The 25304-nt window shown below is 41.6% G+C and overlaps 1 protein-coding gene across 1 annotated transcript in view; it reads left to right on the top strand.

Annotated features, from left to right (window-relative positions):
* SNX1 (sorting nexin 1) overlaps nucleotides 1–20489 on the top strand; it is a 64819-nt gene extending 44330 nt beyond the window's left edge. The window contains exons 10-15 of the mRNA XM_056572634.1: nucleotides 3793–3886; nucleotides 9152–9357; nucleotides 10859–11002; nucleotides 17568–17648; nucleotides 18368–18439; nucleotides 19600–20489. Of these exons, the coding sequence (XP_056428609.1) occupies nucleotides 3793–3886; nucleotides 9152–9357; nucleotides 10859–11002; nucleotides 17568–17648; nucleotides 18368–18439; nucleotides 19600–19650 (648 nt within the window). The 3' untranslated portion in view covers nucleotides 19651–20489. The remainder of the gene's footprint in view (nucleotides 1–3792; nucleotides 3887–9151; nucleotides 9358–10858; nucleotides 11003–17567; nucleotides 17649–18367; nucleotides 18440–19599) is intronic.
* The last annotated feature ends 4815 nt before the right edge of the window (nucleotides 20490–25304 follow it).

Genomic DNA, 25304 nt, shown 5'->3' on the forward strand with positions numbered 1-25304 from the left:
CCAGCGGTCGGACCCCCCGCGATCTCAAACTTATCCCCTATCCTTAGGATAGGGGATAAGTTTTTCACCACTGGACTACCCCTTTAATGTCCAGTTCCCGGTGATCAGGGTCCTGAAGTCCCAGGGTCCACGAGGTCTTGTGTCCATCCTATATACGCATCTTATACAAGCCAAGAACTCATGTATACCCTTACATGCAAAATAATATTGGCAATCGTATATCCCTACTCTTACTGACGATGACTGGGAGGAGATTCTTTCTTTTCATATGCTAGCTTCCCCGGCTGCCAACAACAAACTCATTCAATTGAACATTATACATTATAGCTTTGTCACACCTATTAGATAGAAAAGAATCGGTAGGTCTACCTCTGACGCATGTCACCGCTGCGGTGCTACTAGGGCAGACTTCTGGCACCTCCTCTGGGCGTGCCCTTACATTGGAGATTTTTGGACTGCCATTCTTAGCTGCCATTGTACAACCCTCCCCTCCGTTGGACCCTCTGGTCTGTATATTCAGAGTTATGGATGAGGAATTGTGGCCTCACCACACTCTTGCCTTTTTATTGGAATTGTTGTTCTTGGCTAGGAAAGCTGTGGCCCTTTGCTGGATGAACCTGATATCCCCCACCATGTCTCAGTGGCGGGCCTTGATAAATTAAGTAATTCCTTTTTCCCACTTTGTATACAAGAACAGGAAATGTCCGGCTAAGTTCCTGCTGGTGTGGGGTGCATGGTGTCCTTCCCCTTTAACCCTCTGCACGTATTCCATAACTGATCATATGAACCCTTAACCCCTTAGGGACGCAGCCCTTTTTCACCTTAAGGACTTTTTCGCAATTCAGACCACCGTCGCTTTACGAATTAATAACGCGAAAACGCTTTTAACGAATATTCTGATTCTGAAATCGTTTTTTCGTGACATATTCGACTTTATTTTGGTGTTAAATTTTTGGCGTTACTTGCATCCTTTTTTGGTGAAAAATCCCCAAATTTCATGAAAATTTAGCATTTTTCTAACTTTGAAGCTCCCTACTTGTAAGGAAAATGGATATTCACAATAAATGTAATTTTTATTCACAAATACAATATGTCCACTTTATGTTGGCATCATAAAATGGACATATTTTTGCTTTTTGAAAAAATTAGAGGGCTTCAAAGTAGAGCAGCAATTTTCAAAAATGTCATGAAAATTGCTAAATCTGAAGGGACAGATGTTACAGAACTACAACTCGCAGCATGCCTGGGCAGTCCAGGCATGCTGAGATTTGTAGTTTGGCAACATCTGGAAGGCTACCGTTTTGGCACCACTGTAACAGTGGTCTCCAAACTGTGACCCTCCAGATGTTGCAAAACTACAACTCCCAGCATGCCCAGTTGCAGTTTGGCCTTCCTAGTGGTTGCCACAGTAAAGATCACTTTACTTTCACTTTCAATTCCCCCCAGACCCCCCCCCCCCCCCCCCCCCACTGTAGTTTCCCTACCTGACCCAGGATCCAGCAGTCTCCAGCGACGATCGGGGATCTCCAGGCATCTTCTCCTGCAGGGACCGGCCTCCATCTTCTTCCCACGATCCCCTCGACATCCAAGGGAGGGCAGAACAGGGGGTTGCCATGGTCCAACCCACTGTCCTGCTCTGACCAATGGCAGGGGATAGGAGGAGATCGCAGCTCTGCGACCTCACTGCTAGCCCTCAAGATGATCGGGGCTGTCCCTGACAGCTCCGATCATCGCTATTTTCCCGGGTGATCGGGTCACCAGAGACCCGATCAGCCTGGAATAGCAGAAAATCGCATGTCTGAATTGACATGCGGTTTTCTGCGATTGCCGACATTGGGGGGTCTCAGGACCCCCCTGGGCGATGTTTCGGGGTGCCTGCTGAATGATTTCAGCAGGCATCCCGATCCGGTCCCCAACCGGCTAGCGGCGGGGACCGGAATTCCCACGTGAGTATGCATACACCCCACGTCCTTAAGAACTCGGGATGCAGGGCGTATGCATACGCCCGGCGTTCTGAACAGGTTAAGATAGTTGGGGGCGGGGCCCCTATGTTATCTTATTTTGTTATATCTTATTTTGGCTTACTCTTCTTTATTATGACACTCCTCTGTATTTGAAATATACCTATGTCAGTGCCTGTCTGCTTCTTTTTCTTTTTAGCCTTCACCTTTCATTTATGTATTCATTTTTGATCACAATGGAGTGATGCTGGGACCTTTTGCTACCTATGGTGTAAGCTGCTATTCGCTGGCAATCACCTTATGCTTGTTACATTGTTACGATTACTACAGTTTACTATTTGTTCGGACCGTGTAGTCCTATGACTCCTTGACAGACCGATTTGTCTGCCTACCAATGCCTCTATTGTAGTGAACAGTTATATCTTTTTATGTGCAGATATTTTATGTGTGACTGCGTGGCTGATGGTTGTTACCTTTTCTATAAAAAATTTTAAAAAAATCTACAGCTCATGCTGCAAAAAATAAACCCTAACATAGCTCCGTAGGTGGAAAATTAAAGAAGCTGTAGGGGTCAGAGCATGGCATTAAACAAACTTTTTTTAATTTTTTTTTCAAGTTTTTCATTTTTTTTTTTACCTTTTTAAAATGAAAAATAAAATACCCAAATTTGGTATAATTGGAATCATACTGATCAATAGTATAAAGAAATTATTGCCCCACAAAATTGTGCAATTGAATATTTTTTTACATTTTTCCTTACATATATATATATATATTTTTTTTTTTCTGGCTCTGTAATACATTATATGATAAAACAAAGTGTGCCAATGAAAAGTACAACTTGGCCCACAAAAAAAAAGCCCTAATACAACTTTGTCAGTGGAAAAATAAAAATGTATGTGGGTCGTAGAATGTGAGGAGCAAAGAAAAGTGAGCCAAAAAAAAAAATCGCTGGGTCATGAAGGGGTTAATGACTGTTCAGAGTAATGAACAGTGAGAAAGGATTCTGCTTGTTCTGGGTGCAGTAATTGTGATTTTGAAGTTACTGCCTTTGTCTGTGTTGCCTTTTTACAAAGGCTTAAAATTCGAATTTGGGACATAATACTCCCCCTTTATAAAGCATTGGTACGGCCTCACCTGGAATATGCTGTTCAGTTTTGGGCACCAGTCCATAAAAGGGACACTGTGGAGCTGGAAAGGGTGAAGAGATGCACGACTAAACTAATATGGGGCATGGAACCTCTTAGCTATGAGGAGCGATTAAAGTAGTTAGAATTGTTTAGTCTTGAGAAGAGACTTTAAGGGGGGATATGATAAATGTATATAAGTATATTAATGGCCCATACAAAAAATATGGAGAAAAACTGTTCCAGGTTAAACCCCCCCCCCCCCGCATGCCTTCTTTACCATAAGAACTGTGAACTTATGGAACAGTCTACCTCAGGAGCTGGTCTCAGCAGGAAAAATTAACAGCTTTAAAACAGGGTTAGATACATTCCTGGAACAAAATAACATTAATGCTTATGAAGAAATATAAAATCCCATCCCTTCCCCAATATCACGCCACACCCCTATCCTTCAATCCCCTGGTTGGACTTGATGGACGTATGTCTTTTTTTCAACCATACTAACTATGTAACTATGAATTCATGAAGTTGTAAATTGACTTAGCTTGGATAGAATTGAATCAAACGTAATTTTTGTTTGTCATAGCTGTCATTAACAGAGTAAATATTTATATTCAATTGGTCTTATATGTATTTTCCAGTACCTTTCTTGTAAGATTATATACATAGATACTGTCATTTATTGTTTGTTTGTTTCTGTTTAGTGGTTTGAAGACAAGTTTCAAGAGGTGGAATGTGAAGAGCAACATCTTCGCAAACTTCATGCTGTTGTTGAGACTCTAGTAAACCACAGGAAAGGTATTTTATTGCACACATAAATAATTGTGTTGTTGTTGCATTTAATTTACCTAAAAAAAATTTAAAGGGTTACTCTCGTGCTCCAGCGTTCTGAAAATTTTGTTCACAAAGCTCGGAGCCAGAGGCCATGATCGTGACGTCATGGCCACGCCCCGCCCTCTCCATTCATGTCTATGGCCAACATGACATCACGAGGGGCGTGGCAGCGGAGTACCCCTTTAAGACATTTTCCCAGGCTTAAAAAAAATGGATAACCCATCCTTAGAAAAGCTGTCAATTTTAGATCAGTGGGGGTCTGACTCTCTGCACACCCACATGTCATTTGTTTAAAGTAGCCACTATGTCTGCTGTAGTAACCTATAATACTAGCCATAGCTACTGCCAAAAGTATGACGCTGCCTCTGGTAAAAGGTCACCCCAGTATCCCTTTGAAACGGCAGCTGGGGCTGTGTAAAGTCAGACCCCCACTGACATAATGATAGATTATTAACTTCCAAGATAATACCTTTAAATTTGAGGATGTAATCTCATGTCAATTTAATGAGTACCTATCATTTTGGTGCCAAATGTCCCAAAAATTCCCCTAAACATTCTTTTAACTTCTTTGCGATTGGTCTTATCCGTCATGGTGCAGCTAAGGGTGTATGGAGCAGGCTCCTGACTTGAGCAACCTCTAGCTGATCTCAGTAACTGGAGGCTGCCGCTAATAACCGACATGCGGCAATCGCTGTGGCTGGTAGCCAGAAAATCTTCTGTTCTGGCAGACGGAGCACGTACCTGAGCCTCTATGACTGCTGAAAACTCCCCAATAGTGTCAATCCCTATATAAATTAACCCCTTCCATAATAAAATTTTAAATCACCCCCTTTTCCATTTTTTTTTAAATAAAAAAATGTAAACTAAAGAAAAACAAACATCGAAGACGTCCTTTGATGACTTATTATCCTCAGAACTCCCCTTTCACACTTTGTCCTGTCTCTACAGACACCTAAGGCGGAAGGGTAGTAATGCGGTAGTCTCCTCCCTATATAGGTATTGGGAGGGAAAGTTAGGCAAAGATTCTCTGATGTTCTAGTTGGCTGTCCATTAGCTCAGCATTTCTGTACTGACTTGTTCGGTCTCCTAATACTACTTCACATCACACCAGACGATATTAAGCTATCACTCGCCATGCCTACCAAATTAGAATTAATACAACAACTGAAATGTTACATGTTTATGGACCAGGTTGAGGTGTCCAGAACGAGAGGAAAATTGGGCATGGCCTTCTTTAAAAAAATTAGACATTTTTGGTAGCCTTCCTTACTGACACTGAGATAACATGGGTAGTGGGCCCATTTACTGATATAAACTGGTACCTGACGAGGAGCTTGGCCGGCTCCTTAGGCCGCTTGCAAATTACCTGAGGCAGTGGGGATGTAGTTGACTCTCTACTATGCCTGCTGCCCTGTGTGGGGCCATTATTCAATCCCCATGACACCTGTCTGATTTGACTCATTCTGTTTCCATGACACTGACGTTGGATCATTCTAACAAAGGGATCAGGTCTTTACTCCAATAGTTAAAGATAAGAATGAGTGTTTTGGGGGAAGGGGAGGGGAGTTTGTGAGATTTGTTATTTGGTCCTGGTTCCTTTTCTTCTTTTTGGGACCCACCATTTACCATTAGCATTCCATATAGTTTGCATGATAGTGATTTTACTATTTTATTATGCTATGCAACTTTATCCCAGCTGTTGGGGGACTGTCCAACCGATGTTTGTTTTTCGCTGTAATGGTTAAAACTCAATTTAAATAAACATATATATATTTGGTTTTGCCCAGATGTGGAAATGTCTGAACTATTAACAAAACTTCACAGTGAATGGTATTAAATGTTTTGTTTTTTGCCTTTTTTTTTATCACATCCCATCCCATAAAAAATGTAATTAAAAAAAAAAACTGTTAAAAAGCTTGCGCAATACCAAAAAAGTGGCAATAAAAACTTAAGCCCACAGCCCGGCATACCGAAAAAAAAAAATAATAATAATATATATATGGGTCAGTATTTGGCAAAATATGTAAAAAGTTTCTAATTTTTTAATAGTAGTAAGAAAAAAAGACAAACTATACAAATTGGGTATTTTTTTTTTTTAAACATGCCACCCTAAAGAATCAAGATTCCATGTCAGTAACGACAACAAGACAACAAATTAGCAAAATTTGGGGTTTTTTTGTCTTTAATTTTACCCCACAAATATTTTTTCGTATATGTTATGAAAAAATAAAAGAAGTCATTGCAAAGTACAATTGGTCCCGCAAAAACAAGCCCTTACATGGGTGTGTAACAGGGATGTGGAAATTTAATAAAAAACTACTTGTCCTTGGGGCTAAAATGGAGCAAAATCTACTTATCCCTCATGACGATCCACTTGTCCGGGCCAATTTTTGCTTTTACACTCTCGTTTTTTTCCTCCTCGCCCTATAATAGCCATAACTACGTACGGTACTATAATGATACCTTTAAATTTTTCAATAACATATTCTCTGAAACAAAAAATATATATATATAATCAGTGAAGTGAAATTGAAATAGTAAAGGATAATTTTGCTAACTTGGTGGTTTTCTTTTCTACACCATTTACCTTGTGGTTGAGATATGTTGAGACATGTTGTTTTGATACTTTAGACCGGCCTGATTACAGCAATACAAGATTTGTATAGTTTCCGTCATGTTTGAACTTTTTCAAAAAAATTTAATTTCCATTTTTTGACCCCTGTAGCTTTAACAAAAAAAATTATTATTGCATACCAGGCTGTATGAGGGCTCAAATTTTTTTTGCTCCATAATCAGTTTTTTGTATCGGTACCATTTTGGTACTGATCTGACTTTTTAATCGCTTTTTAACTTTTTTTTCTGGGATATGATAGAAATTGCAATTCTGTGATTTGGTATTTTTTTTTATTTTTTTTTTACATTTACGTAATTTACCGTATGGGATTTTAATAGTTTGTACAATTACGCACGCAGTGATACTAAATATGTTTATTATGTTTACATGTTTTATATAGGAAAAGGTGGGGATTTTAACTTTTAACATGGAAGGGGTTAATGTGCGTCTTTTAAACTTTTATTAATACTTTATTTATTTAATTTTTTACACTTAGACTTTTAGGAGGAATAATTAGATTCCTCATACAGATCAATTGAGTTCTATTGAACTCCATTGATGTGTGCTTTGTGATCCATTGATAGAGCCTAGTTCAGCCAGGCTCTATCAATGACAGAGCCATGGGACAGCAGGGAACAGAGGTAAGCCCTCCGGCGATCCAGCCAACCAGGGAGCATTCACATGTCCCTTTTAAGATGCCACTTTCAGCTTTGACAGCGACAATCTAAAGCAGACCTGGGCATTGTACGTGCCTGCGGGCCACATACGGCCCTTTGATTGGCTCTGACCGGGCCACGCTCACTGTCGAGCCATACAATGCGCTGGTCTGCACCATCAGCCTGTGACAGGGAGAGCCCGTACAGTGCTGATGGGCAGAAGAAGGGAGCGTGCACTCTCTCCCCTCCCCCGCCTCCTCTCTGCTGTGCAGTCGTAGAACCTCGGAAGGCAGAGGAGGGGAGGGAGATGAGGAGGAGAGGCCGTGTATCCTGTCTGCTCCGCCCCTTCCCCTCAGCTCTAAACTTCAGCCGAGTGAGTGTGTGTGTGTGTGTGTTTATATGTGTCTGTGTTGTCTGTGTGTGTTTATGTGTATCTATGTGTATGTGTGTGTTTATATGTGTATCTATGTGTATGTGTGTGTTTATATGTGTATCTTTGTGTATGTGTGTGTTTATATGTGTATCTTTGTGTATGTGTGTGTTTATATGTGTATCTTTGTGTATGTGTGTGTTTATATGTGTATCTTTGTGTATGTGTGTGTTTATATGTGTATCTTTGTGTATGTGTGTGTTTATATGTGTATCTTTGTGTATGTGTGTGTTTATATGTGTATCTTTGTGTATGTGTGTGTTTATATGTGTATCTTTGTGTATGTGTGTGTTTATATGTGTAACTTTGTGTATGTGTGTGTTTATATGTGTATCTTTGTGTATGTGTGTGTTTATATGTGTATCTTTGTGTATGTGTGTGTTTATATGTGTATCTTTGTGTATGTGTGTGTTTATATGTGTATCTTTGTGTATGTGTGTGTTTATATGTGTATCTTTGTGTATGTGTGTGTTTATATGTGTGAGACAGTGTACGGGGCGAGCTGCCTCATGTGGGGGAAAACTGTGGTAATCTGGGGGACATCTATGCTGCCTAATCTGGGGGACATCTATGCTGCCTAATCTGGGGGAAAACTATGCTGCCTAATCTGGGTGACATCTATGCTGCCTAATCTGGGGGAAAACTATGCTCCTAATCTGGGGGGAAACTATGCTCCTAATCTGGGGGGAAACCTACCCGGCCCTCCACAATATTTTTAGTTTCTCATGTGGCCCCATGGAAAAAATAATTGCCCACCCCTGATCTAAAGGGTTAATAGCCAGCTGTGGCTTGGCTATTAGCAGCGCCCCCCGGCTACTGAAATTGGCTGAGGGCTGCATAGTATAGAGTTGAGGGCTGCATAGTATGGTTTGGAGCCCGCTCCATACAGACTGCTGAGCACCTCCGCGCTTGTCAGGTCCGGCCCTGCTTGCCTGAAGCCGGGCTAAGGGCCAGAAAAATTCACCTGCCCGGCGCCCGGTACTACATGTCCCGGGCGTCGGGCAATAGGAATTACACATCCCTGGTGTAAATTTAAAAACAAAAGAGAGAAAAAAAAGTTGTGGCTTTTTTGGCAAAGAGGACAAACGAAAGTTGAAAAAATGTTTTTGCTTGGTCTTGAAGGAGTTAAAAAGGTTGTCCAAGCGTACTCTACTGGCCGATCGATTGTGCATGAAAAGATGCAGCTGCAGCCTGGTGATTAGGATTCCAAGTAAACTGTCCAACACCCAGTGAGCATCATGCATGTATCCTATTCAGTCAGACAGGACAGTGTGCTTGGACAATTTTTTATACACTGGTATTGGTGCTGGAGCTCGGCATTACCTCTTTATTCTGTCTGTAGAGTGAATGCAGAGTCATAGGATTCTCATTGTTCATTCAAAATGTGGACATTGACAAATGTGCAACTATACAGGGTAGAGAGGGGTTTTGGAAACTTTTACATAGGTATGCCTATAAACCTAGTTCTTATGGTATTGTCATATATATTGATGAAATTCTTAATATTTATTGTCTGATTTCTTTGGCAGAACTTGCTGTGAATACTGCTCAGTTTGCCAAAAGCCTGGCTATGCTTGGGAGCTCAGAGGATAATACTGCACTTTCTCGTGCCCTCTCCCAGCTAGCAGAAGTAGAAGAGAAGATAGAACAACTACACCAGGAACAAGCTAATAGTGACTTTTACCTTCTGGCTGAGCTGCTGGCTGACTATATTCGTATCCTGTCTGCAGTCAGGGTCAGTGGACATAACTTAATAAGAGCCATATTAAGTCTGGCACATTTAGTTTTCTGTACTCTTAGCCAACCACAAGACCATATGAAAAATGTAGCACCCTGAAAAGATGTGCAAAATGCGTCACTCAATTTCTGTGTTGGTGACATATTTGTTGTCTGCATATATCATATAGACATCTTCAAAGAAAACCAACTTTTTTAAGATAGTTTAGGGATGAAAATTGTACCTGTACAGGGATTTCTTACAAATATGCTCTCCTTTTACCTTCTTATCAGGAAAGTGGGCACCCTCATACAGCAGCACAAGAATGGTGTACAATAAACCTACAGATTAGAAATTTCCATAAAATAACATTACCACAGTAATATGGCTGGCTCTGTACTGCAGGAAACTGTTATGGACTCCCAACAGGTTTAGAACACAATACTGTTAGGGTCTCTAGTCAGTAGTATCAAAGAAAGTTATTGATGGTCACCTTATATCTGAGGCACATTCCTTAGGCCTCATGTTGTCAGCAGAGCATGGTACTGTCTTTAAGTGGTGCATGAAAACAATAAGTACCCAGCTTGCATTATGGAAATGTATACCCCTATGAATCACTCATTGTATTCAGAATATATTGACACTTTGCTATGTGTGCTATGTCTGCTTATAGTTTTTTGCTTTTTAAGTAATCTCTTTGGCTACTTGCTTGCTATTTTCTGTGAATTAAAGAATCCCTAATAAGGCTTACTGTGATAAGAAGCTGGCAAAGACCACAGCTTGCCAGATAGGTGTGTCACTGCTGTGCTGTCTTGCTGCACAAGGCTGAGATACAAGGCGGGAATACAAACTGTTAAAACATTTACATTTAATTGTGTAAATTATATGTCCTTATTACACACCATGTCTCTGCCCCACCGTGCATGGCAAGTACTAGAGATTTGGTAGACCAAAAATGCCATTTTAGACCAATTTTTGCCAATCAAAACAATCAGCAAGTTTTCATGACTCGAATTTGATGAATGCTAAGTGATGGAAAGATATCTGTGCAATAACAGGCTGCGCTGAATATTTTCCTCTTTGTTGCGTGCTGTAGTTGGAAAGTTGTTGTTGACAAATGCAGATCTGCACCCTCCAGAAATGGAGGCAAGACCAGACCAGACCAAGGGCCATGACATGCATTGATCAGTGATTTGTCATTTAAATTGATATTGTCCAAGATGACAACCTTTACAGATCTACCATAAATGATAGGACATTTAGGGAGTGGCCATGTGAAATCCCATAGTATGGCCACCTTTATTATAGAAGATGTGTGTGTTCATGTGTAACTGGCAGGTTAAGTAAAGGCTGTAGTTTAGAAATGTCAAGTAAGATAGCATTTTAATCCATTCCTTCTGTGTATTTTAGTTGCTATTTATTAGAATATATTCATATTTGGGCAAGATAGATATGCAAACTTATTGTGTAGTACAGTCAATGCTTTACTACTTCAACTAATTCATCATGTCTACTACAGGGTGCGTTTGACCAACGCATGAAGTCCTGGCAGCGTTGGCAGGATGCCCAGTCAACCTTACAGAAAAAGAGGGAGAACGAAGCACGTCTGTTGTGGGCAAACAAGCCAGATAAATTACAGCAAGCAAAGGATGAAATCTCTGAGGTGATTGTGTGCTGGATATGTCTGTCTGAGGCTTTCAGACCACCTCTGGTGGCCACATGAAGGCTATAGTGGGCTGGCGTCCTCAGTCCAAGAGGGAGATGGGACCTCATGTATGACATGTCTTGTGGATGGATACTACGGTGCATATCCTGTGGATATGGCATAAATGTCCAATTGTGAATAAGCTTTTAAGTATGTGCAGATCCTTGCTGCTGTATTTGAAGGAGTACTCCAACAAAAACTTAGTAAGTAGAAGATCGCAGGGGGTCAGAGTTCTGGGGCTAGTGCTGGGGGGTATACCGGTTCATACCGAATACCGAAATTTTTGTCCTGCACGTTATGATTTTTTCCCATACCTTAATACCGGTTGGGCCCCTCCCCCTCGGGATTTAATTAATTATGAGCCCAGCGCTGCGCTGTCCCCACATCGGGGAACTAATCATATGTGACCCGCTAGCGCTGTTCTGCTTTTTCCCCCCAATTAATTATCAGCCCAGCGCTGTGCTGTCCCCATCGTGGAACTAATCACATGTCACCTGCAAGCGCTGCCCTCCTCGTCCTCCTGTCTGTTGCGGGCCGCCGGCGCTGGAACTCTGTACAGTACGCTGTATCCCTATGCCCGGGCTGCAAAAGATAAACAAAATAAACTTTAACTCACCTCTTGATGTTCTGGTACTGGCATCACCTGCTTCCTGGGGACGGGAACGACTGAAAGCAGTCTGCCTATCACCGGCCACAGCGATGTTCCGCCTCAGCCGGTGATAGGTTGAGCGCACTGTCATGTGTCTGCCCCTGCTGTTCTTGATGAGTGCAGGAGATTGCACCTGTGTAGTATAACCATGGTGACCGTACAGCTAAGAATATACAACTGTATGCGCAGGGAGGGAGAAGGAGGTATGGCTGTCCGGTCTATATTTGTGTGTGTGTGTGTGTGTATGTAGCAGTGTTGAGTGTGTGTGGTGTAGCAGAGTTGAGTGTGTGTGGTGTAGCAGAGTTGAGTGTGTGTGGTGTAGCAGAGTTGAGTGTGTGCGGTGTAGCAGAGTTGAGTGTGTGCGGTGTAGCAGAGTTGAGTGTGTGCGGTGTAGCAGAGTTGAGTGTGTGCGGTGTAGCAGAGTTGAGTGTGTGCGGTGTAGCAGAGTTGAGTGTGTGCGTGTGTATGTAGCAGAGTTGAGTGTGTGTGTGTGTGTGTCTGTAGCAGAGTTGAGTGTGTGTGTGTGTGTGTCTGTAGCAGTGCTGTGTGTGTGTCTGTAGCAGAGCTGTGTGTGTGTCTGTAGCAGAGCTGTGTGTGTGTCTGTAGCAGAGCTGAGTGTGTGTCTGTAGCAGTGCTGTGTGTGTCTGTAGCAGAGCTGTGTGTGTGTGTCTGTAGCTGTGCTGTGTGTGTGTGTCTGTAGCTGTGCTGTGTGTGTGTATGTAGCTGTGCTGTGTGTGCGTGTCTATAGCTGTGCTGTGTGTGCGTGTAGCAGAGCTGAGTGTGTCTGTAGCAGAGCTGAGTGTGTGTCTGTAGCTGTGCTGTGTGTGTGTGTATGGTGCTGTGTGTGTGTGTATGTAGCAGTGCTGTGTGTGTGTGTATGTAGCAGAGCTGTGTGTGTGTGTGTGTATGTAGCAGAGCTGTGTGTGTGTGTGTGTATGTAGCAGAGCTGTGTGTGTGTGTGTATGTAGCAGAGCTGTGTGTGTGTGTGTATGTAGCAGAGCTGTGTGTGTGTGTATGTAGCAGAGCTGTGTGTGTGTATGTAGCAGAGCTGTGTGTGTGTGTATGTAGCAGAGCTGTGTGTGTGTGTATGTAGCAGAGCTGTGTGTGTGTGTATGTAGCAGAGCTGTGTGTGTGTGTGTGTGTGTATGTAGCAGAGCTGTGTGTGTGTGTGTATGTAGCAGAGCTGTGTGTGTGTGTATGTAGCAGAGCTGTGTGTGTGTGTATGTAGCAGAGCTGTGTGTGTGTGTGTATGTAGCAGAGCTGTGTGTGTGTGTGTATGTAGCAGAGCTGTGTGTGTGTGTGTATGTAGCAGAGCTGTGTGTGTGGCAGAGCTGTGTGTATGTAGCAGAGCTGTGTGTATGTAGCAGAGCTGTGTGTATGTAGCAGAGCTGTGTGTGCGCGTGTCTGTAGCAGAGCTGTGTGTGCGCGTGTCTGTAGCAGAGCTGTGTGCGCGTGTCTGTAGCAGAGCTGTGTGCGCGTGTCTGTAGCAGAGCTGTGTGCGCGTGTCTGTAGCAGAGCTGTGTGCGCGTGTCTGTAGCAGAGCTGAGTGCGCGTGTCTGTAGCAGAGCTGTGTGTGTGTGTATGTAGCAGAGCTGTGTGTGTGTGTGTAGCAGAGCTGTGTGTGTGTGTGTGTAGCAGAGCTCTGTGTGTGTGTGTGTATGTAGCAGAGCTGTGTGTGTGTGTGTATGTAGCAGAGCTGTGTGTGTGTGTATGTAGCAGAGCTGTGTGTGTGTGTGTATGTAGCAGAGCTGTGTGTGTGTGTGTATGTAGCAGAGCTGTGTGTGTGTGTATGTAGCAGAGCTGTGTGTGTGTGTATGTAGCAGAGCTGTGTGTGTGTGTATGTAGCAGAGCTGTGTGTGTGTATGTATGTAGCAGAGCTGTGTGTGTGTGTATGTAGCAGAGCTGTGTGTGTGTATGTAGCAGAGCTGTGTGTGTGTATGTATGTAGCAGAGCTGTGTGTGTATGTATGTAGCAGAGCTGTGTGTGTGTGTATGTAGCAGAGCTGTGTGTGTGTGTGTAGCAGAGCTGTGTGTGTGTGTGTAGCAGAGCTGTGTGTGTAGCAGAGCTGTGTGTGTAGCAGAGCTGTGTGTGTATGTAGCAGAGCTGTGTGTGTGTATGTAGCAGAGCTGTGTGTGTGTGTGTGTAGCAGAGCTGTGTGTGTGTGTGTAGCAGAGCTGTGTGTGTGTGTGTAGCAGAGCTGTGTGTGTGTGTGTGTAGCAGAGCTCTGTGTGTGTGTATGTAGCAGAGCTGTGTGTGTGTGTGTATGTAGCAGAGCTGTGTGTGTGTGTGTATGTAGCAGAGCTGTGTGTGTGTGTATGTAGCAGAGCTGTGTGTGTGTGTGTATGTAGCAGAGCTGTGTGTGTGTGTATGTAGCAGAGCTGTGTGTGTGTGTATGTAGCAGAGCTGTGTGTGTATGTAGCAGAGCTGTGTGTGTGTGTATGTAGCAGAGCTGTGTGTGTGTGTATGTAGCAGAGCTGTGTGTGTGTATGTAGCAGAGCTGTGTGTGTGTGTGTATGTAGCAGAGCTGTGTGTGTGTGTGTATGTAGCAGAGCTGTGTGTGTGTGTGTATGTAGCAGAGCTGTGTGTGTGTGTGTATGTAGCAGAGCTGTGTGTGTGTGTGTATGTAGCAGAGCTGTGTGTGTGGCAGAGCTGTGTGTATGTAGCAGAGCTGTGTGTATGTAGCAGAGCTGTGTGTATGTAGCAGAGCTGTGTGTATGTAGCAGAGCTGTGTGTATGTAGCAGAGCTGTGTGTGCGCGTGTCTGTAGCAGAGCTGTGTGTGCGCGTGTCTGTAGCAGAGCTGTGTGCGCGTGTCTGTAGCAGAGCTGTGTGCGCGTGTCTGTAGCAGAGCTGTGTGCGCGTGTCTGTAGCAGAGCTGTGTGCGCGTGTCTGTAGCAGAGCTGTGTGCGCGTGTCTGTAGCAGAGCTGTGTGCGCGTGTCTGTAGCAGAGCTGTGTGCGCGTGTCTGTAGCAGAGCTGAGTGCGCGTGTCTGTAGCAGAGCTGAGTGCGCGTGTCTGTAGCAGAGCTGAGTGCGCGTGTATGTAGCAGAGCTGAGTGCGCGTGTATGTAGCAGAGCTGAGTGCGCGTGTATGTAGCAGAGCTGAGTGCGCGTGTATGTAGCAGAGCTGAGTGCGCGTGTATGTAGCAGAGCTGAGTGCGCGTGTATGTAGCAGAGCTGAGTGCGCGTGTATGTAGCAGAGCTGAGTGTGCGTGTATGTAGCAGTGCTGTGTGCGTGTATGTAGCAGAGCTGTGTGTGTGTATGTAGCAGAGCTGTGTGTGTGTGTGTGTGTATGTAGCAGAGCTGTGTGTGTGTGTGTGTGTGTGTGTGTATGTAGCAGAGCTGTGTGTGTGTGTGTATGTAGCAGAGCTGTGTGTGTGTGTGTATGTAGCAGAGCTGTGTGTGTGTGTGTAGCAGAGCTGTGTGTGTGTATATGTAGCAGACCTGAGTGTGTTGTGTGTATGTAGCAGACCTAAGTGTGTGATTGTGTGTATGTAGCAGAGTCAGCCTATCACCGTCAGCAGCGATGTTCCGCCTCGGCCGGTGATAGGTTGAGCGCACTGTCGTGTAAGAAGCCGGCTTCTTACATCACAGTGCGCTGAACCTATCACCGGCCAAAGCGGAACATCGCTGCGGCCGGTGATAGGCTGACGGCTCTCCGACGTTCCCGTCCCCTGGAAGCAGGGGAGGCCGGTACCGGACCAACAGGAGTAGGTGACAAACAGGAGGACGAGGAAAGCAGCGCTTGCGGGTGACATGTGATTAGTTCCCCGATGGGGACAGTGCAGCGCTGGGCTGATAATTAATTGGGGGGGGGGAGAAGCAGAACCGCGCTGGGAGGGGGGGGAGAAATACTGTTATATACCGTGGAACCGCCATTAGTTACAAAAATACCGTGATACACATTTTTTGTCATACCGACCAGCTCTATCTGGGGCACCTCAAAATCACCGGTACGGGACCCTGGCACTCTCAGTGAGGAGTGCATGTCGTCTTCTGGTAAAAAGCACAAGCTCCATTCATTTCTATGAGTATGAATGATGCCCGAGTGCTGTACTCTGGTCCTTTCAGAGCTCCTATAGAAATGAAAGGAGCATGGGCTGGCGGCAGCACACGTTCCTCACTGAGCGCAGGGCCCTAGAGCTCTGACCCCCTGCAATCGGCTACTTATCCTTTATCCTGTTGATAGGGGATAAGTAAATTTTTTAGCTTTTATCGCATGAGATCTCCTTTAAGTTCGAAGTAGGGGGCAAACCTTGTATTGCTCCTGTAGCCGTTGAGAATGGGTAATGGCATAATGCCTCTACCAAATACTAGGATAAAACAACATTTTGGAATTTTGAAAGAAATTGGGAGGCTAAAAGACTAACGGTAAAAATAAAGAAATACCTTTATAAACACCTTAGTTGGCTCATGAAGAATTTTTTTTATTTTGAGATTGTAATTGGATCATGAAATAAACACATTGTGTGGATATGGAGGTTTTACTAGATATAAACTCCCACAATCATTGTAAATGTTAAAATAACATTAAACCCCATGCTACGAAAATAACAGAAGGCTGGTTATAGCCACTGTGTTTTAGTCCAGAGAGCTAGGGAATACAGATGTTGAAAGAGCTTGGTAGCTCTTTGAAGTTTAGCCCACACCAGACTGAAAGATATTTTTGTGAGACACATAATTACGTCTCTGAAAATGCTTTGGGTTCTGGAGACCATCCAGGCAAAACACACATTAGATCCATAAAAGGTGGTCTAGTTGTACCTAGCTTCTCAGACTTCGTGCTGATAGGCGTGTTGTCAGGTGTAAAGGTGCTTTCACATGTGCATTTTTGGGTCTGTTTTTTAAGTGTTTTCCTCTCTTAGAAACAATCTATGCCAAAACTTTGTGGTTGCCAAATCCATTGAGTTTAATTTTACAGAATACTAGAACAAATATTTACCCAATAGGTGCTTAGAGTATGGATGTATTGTCAGAATGCATTTGTATACATTGTGGCATTGTTAAAATAGCAGTGTATATGCTTAAACGTTAATGAAAATTAAATGGGCACTGTCAGATCCAAAAACTTTACATGTTGTGACTGATAAAAATTAAAGACCTTTTATAATATGGTTGTTTAAAAACTTTTGAATATTTGAGAAGGAAAACTGCACCTGAAAGTCCCACCACTAGGGGTCCCCATAACTACTGGAACACTAACCAGTCCTGCAGCAGCATCAGGCTTGTCCATGAGTCATGGACAGGCGATGACTCATGGTCAAGGCTGAATCAGCAGACACAAAGTGGTGTTTTTATAATAAATATAGGTGAAAGGCATAAAAATTTGATATACATGGTCAGGATTAGATACTAAGTAACATATTTATTTTTTTGTGGGATCTGACAGGTACACTTTAAATGTTTTCAGTATACTCAGTATCACGTTTGACTTGGTTTAAAACACTTGTAAGGGCTATTACATTCTTAGTAAAATCAGAATGCAGGCATACCGTAAAATGTTTTACAATGAACCCTACCCTAAAATGTACAACAGCTTCTTGGATTTGTTGATCAGAACCTGAATTATATATTATGGTTGTTTGACAACCTCTTTGTAAAGAATGAGGATTAATTTTCTAAACCAAAGCAAGCACTGATTTTGTCTGTGGGCTTTGTTTAGTATTACTGTTAATTTGTGTGAATATTAAAGACAAGAATAAGCAAACTACTAAAATAAGTCACCATCTAGTGTTGTGCATAAGCCTTTTGTAGTCTGTTATAGTCTGGTCACTTCTGTATCGCTAAATACAGATGCCCTGCTGCAAAGAGATCTCTGCTAAAGCTCACTAATTATTATTGCTGAATAATCCATTTCTATCATTTGTTTTCTCTTAGTGGGAGTCCAGAGTCACACAGTACGAGAGGGATTTTGAAAGGATTTCTGTGACTGTTCGAAAGGAGGTCACAAGATTTGAGGTACTTATTGGTAAAATGATACCTACCTGTCCATCATGCACACTTTTTCTTTTAATTAGAACTTTTCACAGATACACAAATACATGTAAGGAAGATGCTTGAATATGAGCTCCTACTCCAGCTAAGAACACAAGCTCAAAACCCTCCAGAGCTTAGTTAGGGGGGAATGCAAGGGATGGGGAATTTACACAGTGAAGTGATACATTGGTGTATAGAGACCCCACTAAAGGGGCACTTGAGGACTGCTCTAATAAGACACTATTTCTGTAGGGGGCGGTAAGGGGATATTACTACTGTGAGGTGTGCTCTAAGGGGGCACTATGAATGTGGGCGGGATCCAACCTTCACTCATCTTTTAAAACCTACAACTTGAGACACTATACCTGCTGTATTTCTTTATTTGTTAAACAATTCTCTTTGGTCATTTTCCAGTTATATCTGCTTATGGTAAAGCTGGTGCTAGCAAATATAGTCATCATTAAAACCTTCACACCAAGTTTACCTATATTCTGCTGCTTAATTACGTTAGTATTCAGGATTGAAGACTGCATATAGAAATAAGAAATGACTAAAGATCATGTTTTTATCGCTACAAAAGACAACAAATATTTATACTGTTGTAGCTGGAATTTTTTTTAATACATGAGGTCTAGTGAGTCTTTTAACCAAAAATAAGTAAAAAGCCAAGTAATCAAACTTTTAAACTGTTTATTTTCTAGAAAGAGAAATCCAAGGATTTTAAAAGTCACATAGTGAAATACTTGGAAACACTATTGAATTCACAGCACAAAGTAAGTGACATGCCTCCTCATATAATGTGCTACTATTATCTTAGATATATACTACTATGTGATAAGATGTATATTTACATATGTATTCATTACACTGTGGAGTTGATAATATTTCTGCACGATTCTTTTATTTGTGGCAGTATGTCAGTGAGCCTCTGGCATGTTTCAGGGACAGCCATGGAGCTTATGGCCCTTTGCAAAAGGACAATTTTTAGCCTTAGAGGCCTAATATTGCCTTGAGTAAAAGACCCAGCGATCAGCAGACAAACAAATTTTGCAGCCCTATGAATTCATTATTTGTCATCAGGACATTTCCCATGTAAACAGAGTGTGCTGCTGAAAGCAATAGAAGTCTCCATGTAGCTCTAACCTTAGAGGGGTCATGCAGGATTAGCAAAACACAACAGATTTCTTCCAGAAACAACACCACCCTTGTTTGTTTGTGGTATTGCAGTGCAGGTCCATTGAAATGAATGTAGCAGAGTTTTATACCACACATAACCCGAGGACTGTTGTGATGCTGATTTTGGAAGAGGCAGCTATTTTATTTTTATTTTTTTTTCAATCCTGGATAACCCTTTTAAGGAAGGGAAGGTATTGCTAAAGTTTGTTTCATGGCTTGGCAAGAATTATCACCTGTCTTATGGAGGAAATGCAAGAAAGAAAGAGAAAAAAAAACTTGATTGGTAAGCCAATTGTTTCCCTTTGAAATTTTCCCTAGTCTGTATATATTTATACGATACAGGGAAATGAGAGTGTGATGCCTGTTGGGGATTGATATGAGTAACTAGAAACGGTACAGCACTGCGATATGTTGGTGCTATATAAGGAACAGGAAGTGCATTTTGTAACTATGGAATAATGAGGTTTACACATTAGAGGATTGCAGGTGTCATACAGAAAGCACAACTGGAAGTAAGCTGATACTTTTAGTTTTACTGTTGTTTTTTAAGGTTGTGGCCAGCCTATTCCACTGCCTGTAATTGTCTAATGCATTCATTCCAAAACTCCTCAGTAGAAAAAGGCACCAAACCAGTTTAAATCATGTTGTTGCCATGCATCTAAGCAGAAGATTCAGACACCTACTGCATTATATGTGCTTTTTTTATTGTTTTGTTTTACCAGACCACATTTCATTACATTTTTCTCAATTTTTTTAGCTCGCCAAGTACTGGGAAGCATTTCTACCAGAAGCCAAGGTTATATCCTAACTGCTGTGGAACAGAATTACAGTCCGAACTATGCTACTTCTCTTCTGCCATTTAAAAAAAATATATATATAAAATACCTCTTGCCTTTTAGAGACCCTATTACAATCTCAATTTTGCTTCTACATCTACTTGATACTGTCAGTCTCTGCTAATTCCATCAGTGCTGAGTCAGGTCTGTTACGCTTTGCTGTGCAGAGCGTTGATGGATCTTTCCCCTATTACAGCCTAGTGCCTCATATACAAACACACATTCAACATTTCTTCTCGCAACCTAATCGGCCAGAAGACGTTGGCTATACCTGCAGAGAGTGGTTTAATAGGCGAGAGATAACCCAGATAAGGACAGTTATGTCCCAGCACTTAAGGACACACCTGCATCTGTTAACATTTCTTTTGTATATTTTTCATTTAACTTCAACATATATTTTCTTATTAACTATACAAATTGATAATTTAGGGCTTTCTGTTAAAAAGAAAGAAAAAAAATAAAAACCTTTAAACTAGTGGGAATTTCTTGGGAGGGTTTATTAATATAAATATATAATGTATATTTTTTGGCTGTGACACAGACAAAAAGAATGGAGCATTTCTATTCTACAAGAACCACACAGTTATTCAATAAAATAATGAAAATGTTTTTGTGTACTCCCATGTGTTTAGGATGTCTTGGTGTAGAAATTAAGCATCACGTGACCATTGAAGGGTGAGGCCCTTGCCATGGGTTTAAATCTGACCTGATAAGTATGGGGGTTGTGTGTCCTTAAAGGGGTACACCAGTGGAAAACTTTTTTATTTTTTTTATTTTAAATCATCTGGTGCCAGAAAGTTCAACAGTTTTGTAAATTACTTCTATTGAAAAATCTTAATCCTTCCAGTACTTATCAGCTGCTGTATGCTCCAGAGGAAGTTCTTTCCTTTTCTAATTTATTTTCTGACTGACCATATTGCTCTCTCCTGACACCTCTGTCCTTGTCAGGAACTGTCCAGAGCAGGATAGGTTTGCTGTGGGGATTTGTTCCTGCTCTGGACAGTTCCTGACATGGACAGAGGTGTCAGCAGAGAGCACTGTGGTCAGACAGCATACAACAGCTCATAAGTACTGGAAGAATTAAGATTTTTTTTCAATAGAAGTAATTTACAAATCTGTTGAACTTTCTGGTAATCTGTTGATTTAAAAAAATAAAAATATAACCAGAGTACCCTTTTAAACACCTCCCCATGTATTTTCAGTAATACTGTGCAGGTATCCTAATCAGTCATCATGTAAGTAAACTAAAAATGCTGCAGCTTCCTAAAAATGTATTCTGTAGCCCATTGGTCACCATCAGGAAGTATGTTCATTATTTACCTGTGCCTTTTTGAGCTGGTTATCTTCTCTGTTCCAGCCATGAACCACTGCTAAGAGTCTCTAGAACTTAGTGAGTTATATCTGCAGAGAAAGTCATTTTCTCGATTCATTCCAATGAGAACCAAGTAAATGCTCTCATTGGAATAAGCAGAGCAAATGCACACTGCTAGTTTCAATAAGTCTGAGTGTAGATTAGATTAGTTGGAATGAAGCTGATAACTCACTAATAAATACACAATAGAATTAAATACAATACAATGTATATACCCAAGGTGACTAACAGGCCATAGCTGGGAGAGCTTCCTTAAGTGGCTGATGGGTCCTCTTGCTATGAACATTTCACTGTACCCTCTATTTGTAGCAGGGACGTCAAGAGAAGCCTCCCATATATTAAATGGAATTTGTCATAGCTTTCATGCTACCCAAGCCATGAGTCCTTGGGGACTGCTTCACCAATCTTTCAGGGAGAAGCAACCAGGTACCACCATATGTCTCATGGTTCAACATGAAAGAGAAGACAGGTTCCCTTATTCAAAGTATAGTACGACATTTGACTTACTATGACAGGTGGGATGGTAGTTTGGCGTATCCAGCAGCAGCTAAGAAGAGCCAAAGGTGGCTTACTTTATAGAATAACTACAAGCGATCAAGTTTCCTAGGTGGATTAAAAGAGGTTTTCAGTAAAAAATTAATTGAACAAGAAAATGTTTTTGTTTGATGCCAATGCTATCAGGTAAATAGTGTTTTCTTGTTAGTACACTTTATGTTCATATAGAATGATAGGGCTGTATATATTTACCAACAATTACATTGATGTAAAAAAACACTTGCTGTGACAGCAGTTTTGAATCTCTGTAGCCTTTAAATGTAAAGTTTACAGTCTATATGTGGTAAAATGATTCATAGATTCATGGTCATTAAACGCAAGTGTAGAATAAATACATTTTGCTTTGATCAGCAGCAGATCTTGTAGAGCACATGCAAGTAGGCCTGACTGAGGACTAGTAGACCCTGTTGAACAGGAAACAGCTATTTTCTGTTCCTCCTTAAAAGACCGTTTCCTCTTGGAAGAAAAATATAACGTCAAATACTTAGATCATACTTGATGGATACCTCCATTTTTGTCACACTTTGTAACCACTTTTTGTGGTTAAAGCTTTACTGTTTGTTTCTATCTATTGACACTCACGTCTTGTACCTCTTCATTTTTTGTTGAAATGTATAAAACATTTTTTTAGGTAAGTTATGTTGTGAAAATGTCCTCAAAGATTTACTCAAAATGACTTGCGGTGCAATGGGAGTTTGTAGCAGATTGAGCCATATATGATTCCTACTGCTCCAAAACTAGACCAAAATCTCTACATATTCCACGCTTTCGGGTCAGTGATGGGATTGATGTTGAAAAAAATGTTTTTTAATATTGCTGCTGTTCTTGTTTTCCTTGGAAAATTTCATAATCTACAGCTATGTCTTCTCCCAACATAGGACTGTAGTGCATCAATGCCTGTAGTTTAGAGCATTGCAGTCAGTCACCCTGCCTGTGCTACATTCTCTCTCAACTGTTTGGCAACACAGCAACTGACCTGTAGAAATAAACATTTGATTGCACAATTATTATTTTTGTTATCCCATAATATAGTGTGTGAGTTTCATGGCTGCTTAGTGGACATTATGCTGTTGCCCTGTATGAGGAATGCACAGCTCCGTGTTTGTTTTATCCATCTGATTGATAGTAATGAATGTGGCTCAGCTGCCAATACCACTCATTGTAAAGGATGTCCTATTATTGTCCATGTCACTGGCCATGAGATGTATGGTAAACTGCTTGATTTTGGAATTTTTGCCCATTCCTTCAGAACTTTTGTGAAGTTAGACAAGAGGGCCTCACTCACAATCTGTGCTGTAGTTAATCCCAAAGGTGTTGGATGGAGTTGAAGTCAGGGCTTGACTGTGTGGGCCAGTCAAGCCCTTCCACACCAAACTCAACCTCATCTATGCCTTTATGGACCTTACTTTGTGCCATAGGGTATAGTTATGCTGGAGCAAAAAAGGACTGAACCCAAACTGTTCCCAGCTAGAAGCATACAATTGTCGTCCAAAATGTCTTTTTATGCTAAAGTGCTAAGCTGCACTCAGCGACCCCGTTCTGTAACTCTACTTGGACTCCATGTGGCTGAGATGCTGTGGTTCCTAAATGTTTACAGATGATCATTGAAGATCTAGGAAGGAAGAAAGAACAAACTGACTTGCTGCAGTGATGGCATCCTATTACCAGCACCACACTTGAGTTCCGTGAGCTGTTTAGAACAAGCCATTTTTTCTCAAAAAAATGTTTGTAAAGGCGACTGTATTAGTAAGTGCTGGATTGTATAAATCTGTGGCATTGAGACTGAATTAAAGGTATTAATTCTATGATTAAAGGGGAACTGTCAAGTTCAGCCGCAGTGTTACCGGCAATAACCTGAATATACAGGTACATAGTGCAGTTGACCTTGTTTCAAACGCTTTTTACCAAGTGAAACATGGTGCAGCTGTTCAAGAGATATTCATCTTATTGTTGATTTGGTAATTTGTTCTTAAGTGCAATGAAAGCGGGCTGCTGCTGTATGTGCAATGCTTTTTCTCCACTCGCTCGGCCGGGATATCATTGCACATACAGCAGTATTGCACATGGAAAGAAAGTACCGCATTAACAACAAGATGAATATGTCTGGAACAGCTGCACTGTTAGAAGCGTTAGAAACAGGGTCACCTGCACTACCTACCTGTATAGTCTGGTAAGTGTGGGGGACCTTGCTGTCAGTTTTCCTTTAAGAGTTGGGTTCCAATACTTTTCTCCATATAGTGTATTTTTCTATTGCTTAATCTGCTTTGTGTTTCAGATTGCCATGGTGCATGTCCTGTTTTGTCAATCATAAATTTCCTTTTACAACTTTGTTTCCAGGTTATAGGGCCACAAAACAGATCAAGGCTAATGTTCCCAGCATCATTATAACATGTAAAACGCTGTCTCATTTTACACTTTTTCTATTTGTTAAGCTCTTGATGGAGCACAGAGGTCAGTGAGATTGGTGATTAGTTTCTATTTATTTATTTTATTTTATTGTAGTCTAACCAGTTATCAGAGATCTCTGCAGACTACTGCATGTCCATGCTTTGGATTTTTCTGTAGACATACCCTTTGATTTTCAGCCTCTGTGCTATTGATTATAGCTAATCCACATCCAGGCTATGGCTTGGATTTAAAATCCCACTTTAATTCCTATTGAAAACCATGGGACCTGGATTCTGAAGTGAAATTCATATGAAAATGTGTTTGTGTGAACAGAGCCTTACAGTTGTGCTCAAATAAGAAAATTGGTATATGTAAAAGGTGAGTGAGCAGGCAAAACACATTTCTTTTTGTTTTTAATTGGATTCATGTTTAACTGTAGGTTATAGCGGAATGGCACAATCATAGAACAAAACATAACAAAAATGTAATTGGCCCTGTAAGTCTGCATACCCTTAGTTCTTATTAAGGACACAGCACGTTTTGACTTTAAGGACAAGTCCAATTTTTTATTTTAGTTTTTTTTTTATCCTCATCTTTTAACATCTTATGGACGTATGACTGATATGTACGTCCTGTGATATAAAGTGCTCTTGGAAGCTGAGCGTGTAGCTTACCTGGTGGACACGGCTAGTGCTGTACCTCGCTAACCAGGCCGATATCTGGCATTAACCCCTTTGATGGCGCAATCAAAGTGCGGCATTTTAAACAAGAAAATTCAATTGTCAGTAGCTCAGAGGAGCTGATCGGGACATCCGCGGGAAAAAAATGTGGGGTCCCGATCAGATGATAGGATGGCGGGAGGTCTCTTACCTGCCTCCTCACCATCCGATCAGCGCTCCAATGCTCCAGGAAACCATAGCAGCCTGAAGCAGTGGAGCCCTGATAACACTGATTAATGCAGTGCTGTAGTGGCCAAAACATTGCTGCGATGTTGCTGATAACCATGTGTACATACTGTTTGATGCAGGTTTGTAATTGGCCACATGGCTTTGCAGGCATTAACTGGAAGACCCTTTGGCACTCAGTCTTTGTTTAAAAAAAGGTTATAAAACTTTGCCAAATGTTATGTCCATGCTGCCTAAGACATTACCCTAGGGCCTGTTCTGATCATATGATGATCAGACAGATGCTTTGCTTAATATACATGGAATGATCAAGACAGGTTTTTAGCCTTGTGTGCTTTGTGATTGCTTACATTTAATGTAGGTAAGCAAACATGTGAAAAAAGGAGAGGCATTTAAACATTTGGGG

Source organism: Hyla sarda, chromosome 4 (genome assembly GCF_029499605.1).
Source record: "Hyla sarda isolate aHylSar1 chromosome 4, aHylSar1.hap1, whole genome shotgun sequence".
Taxonomy (NCBI): domain Eukaryota; kingdom Metazoa; phylum Chordata; class Amphibia; order Anura; family Hylidae; genus Hyla; species Hyla sarda.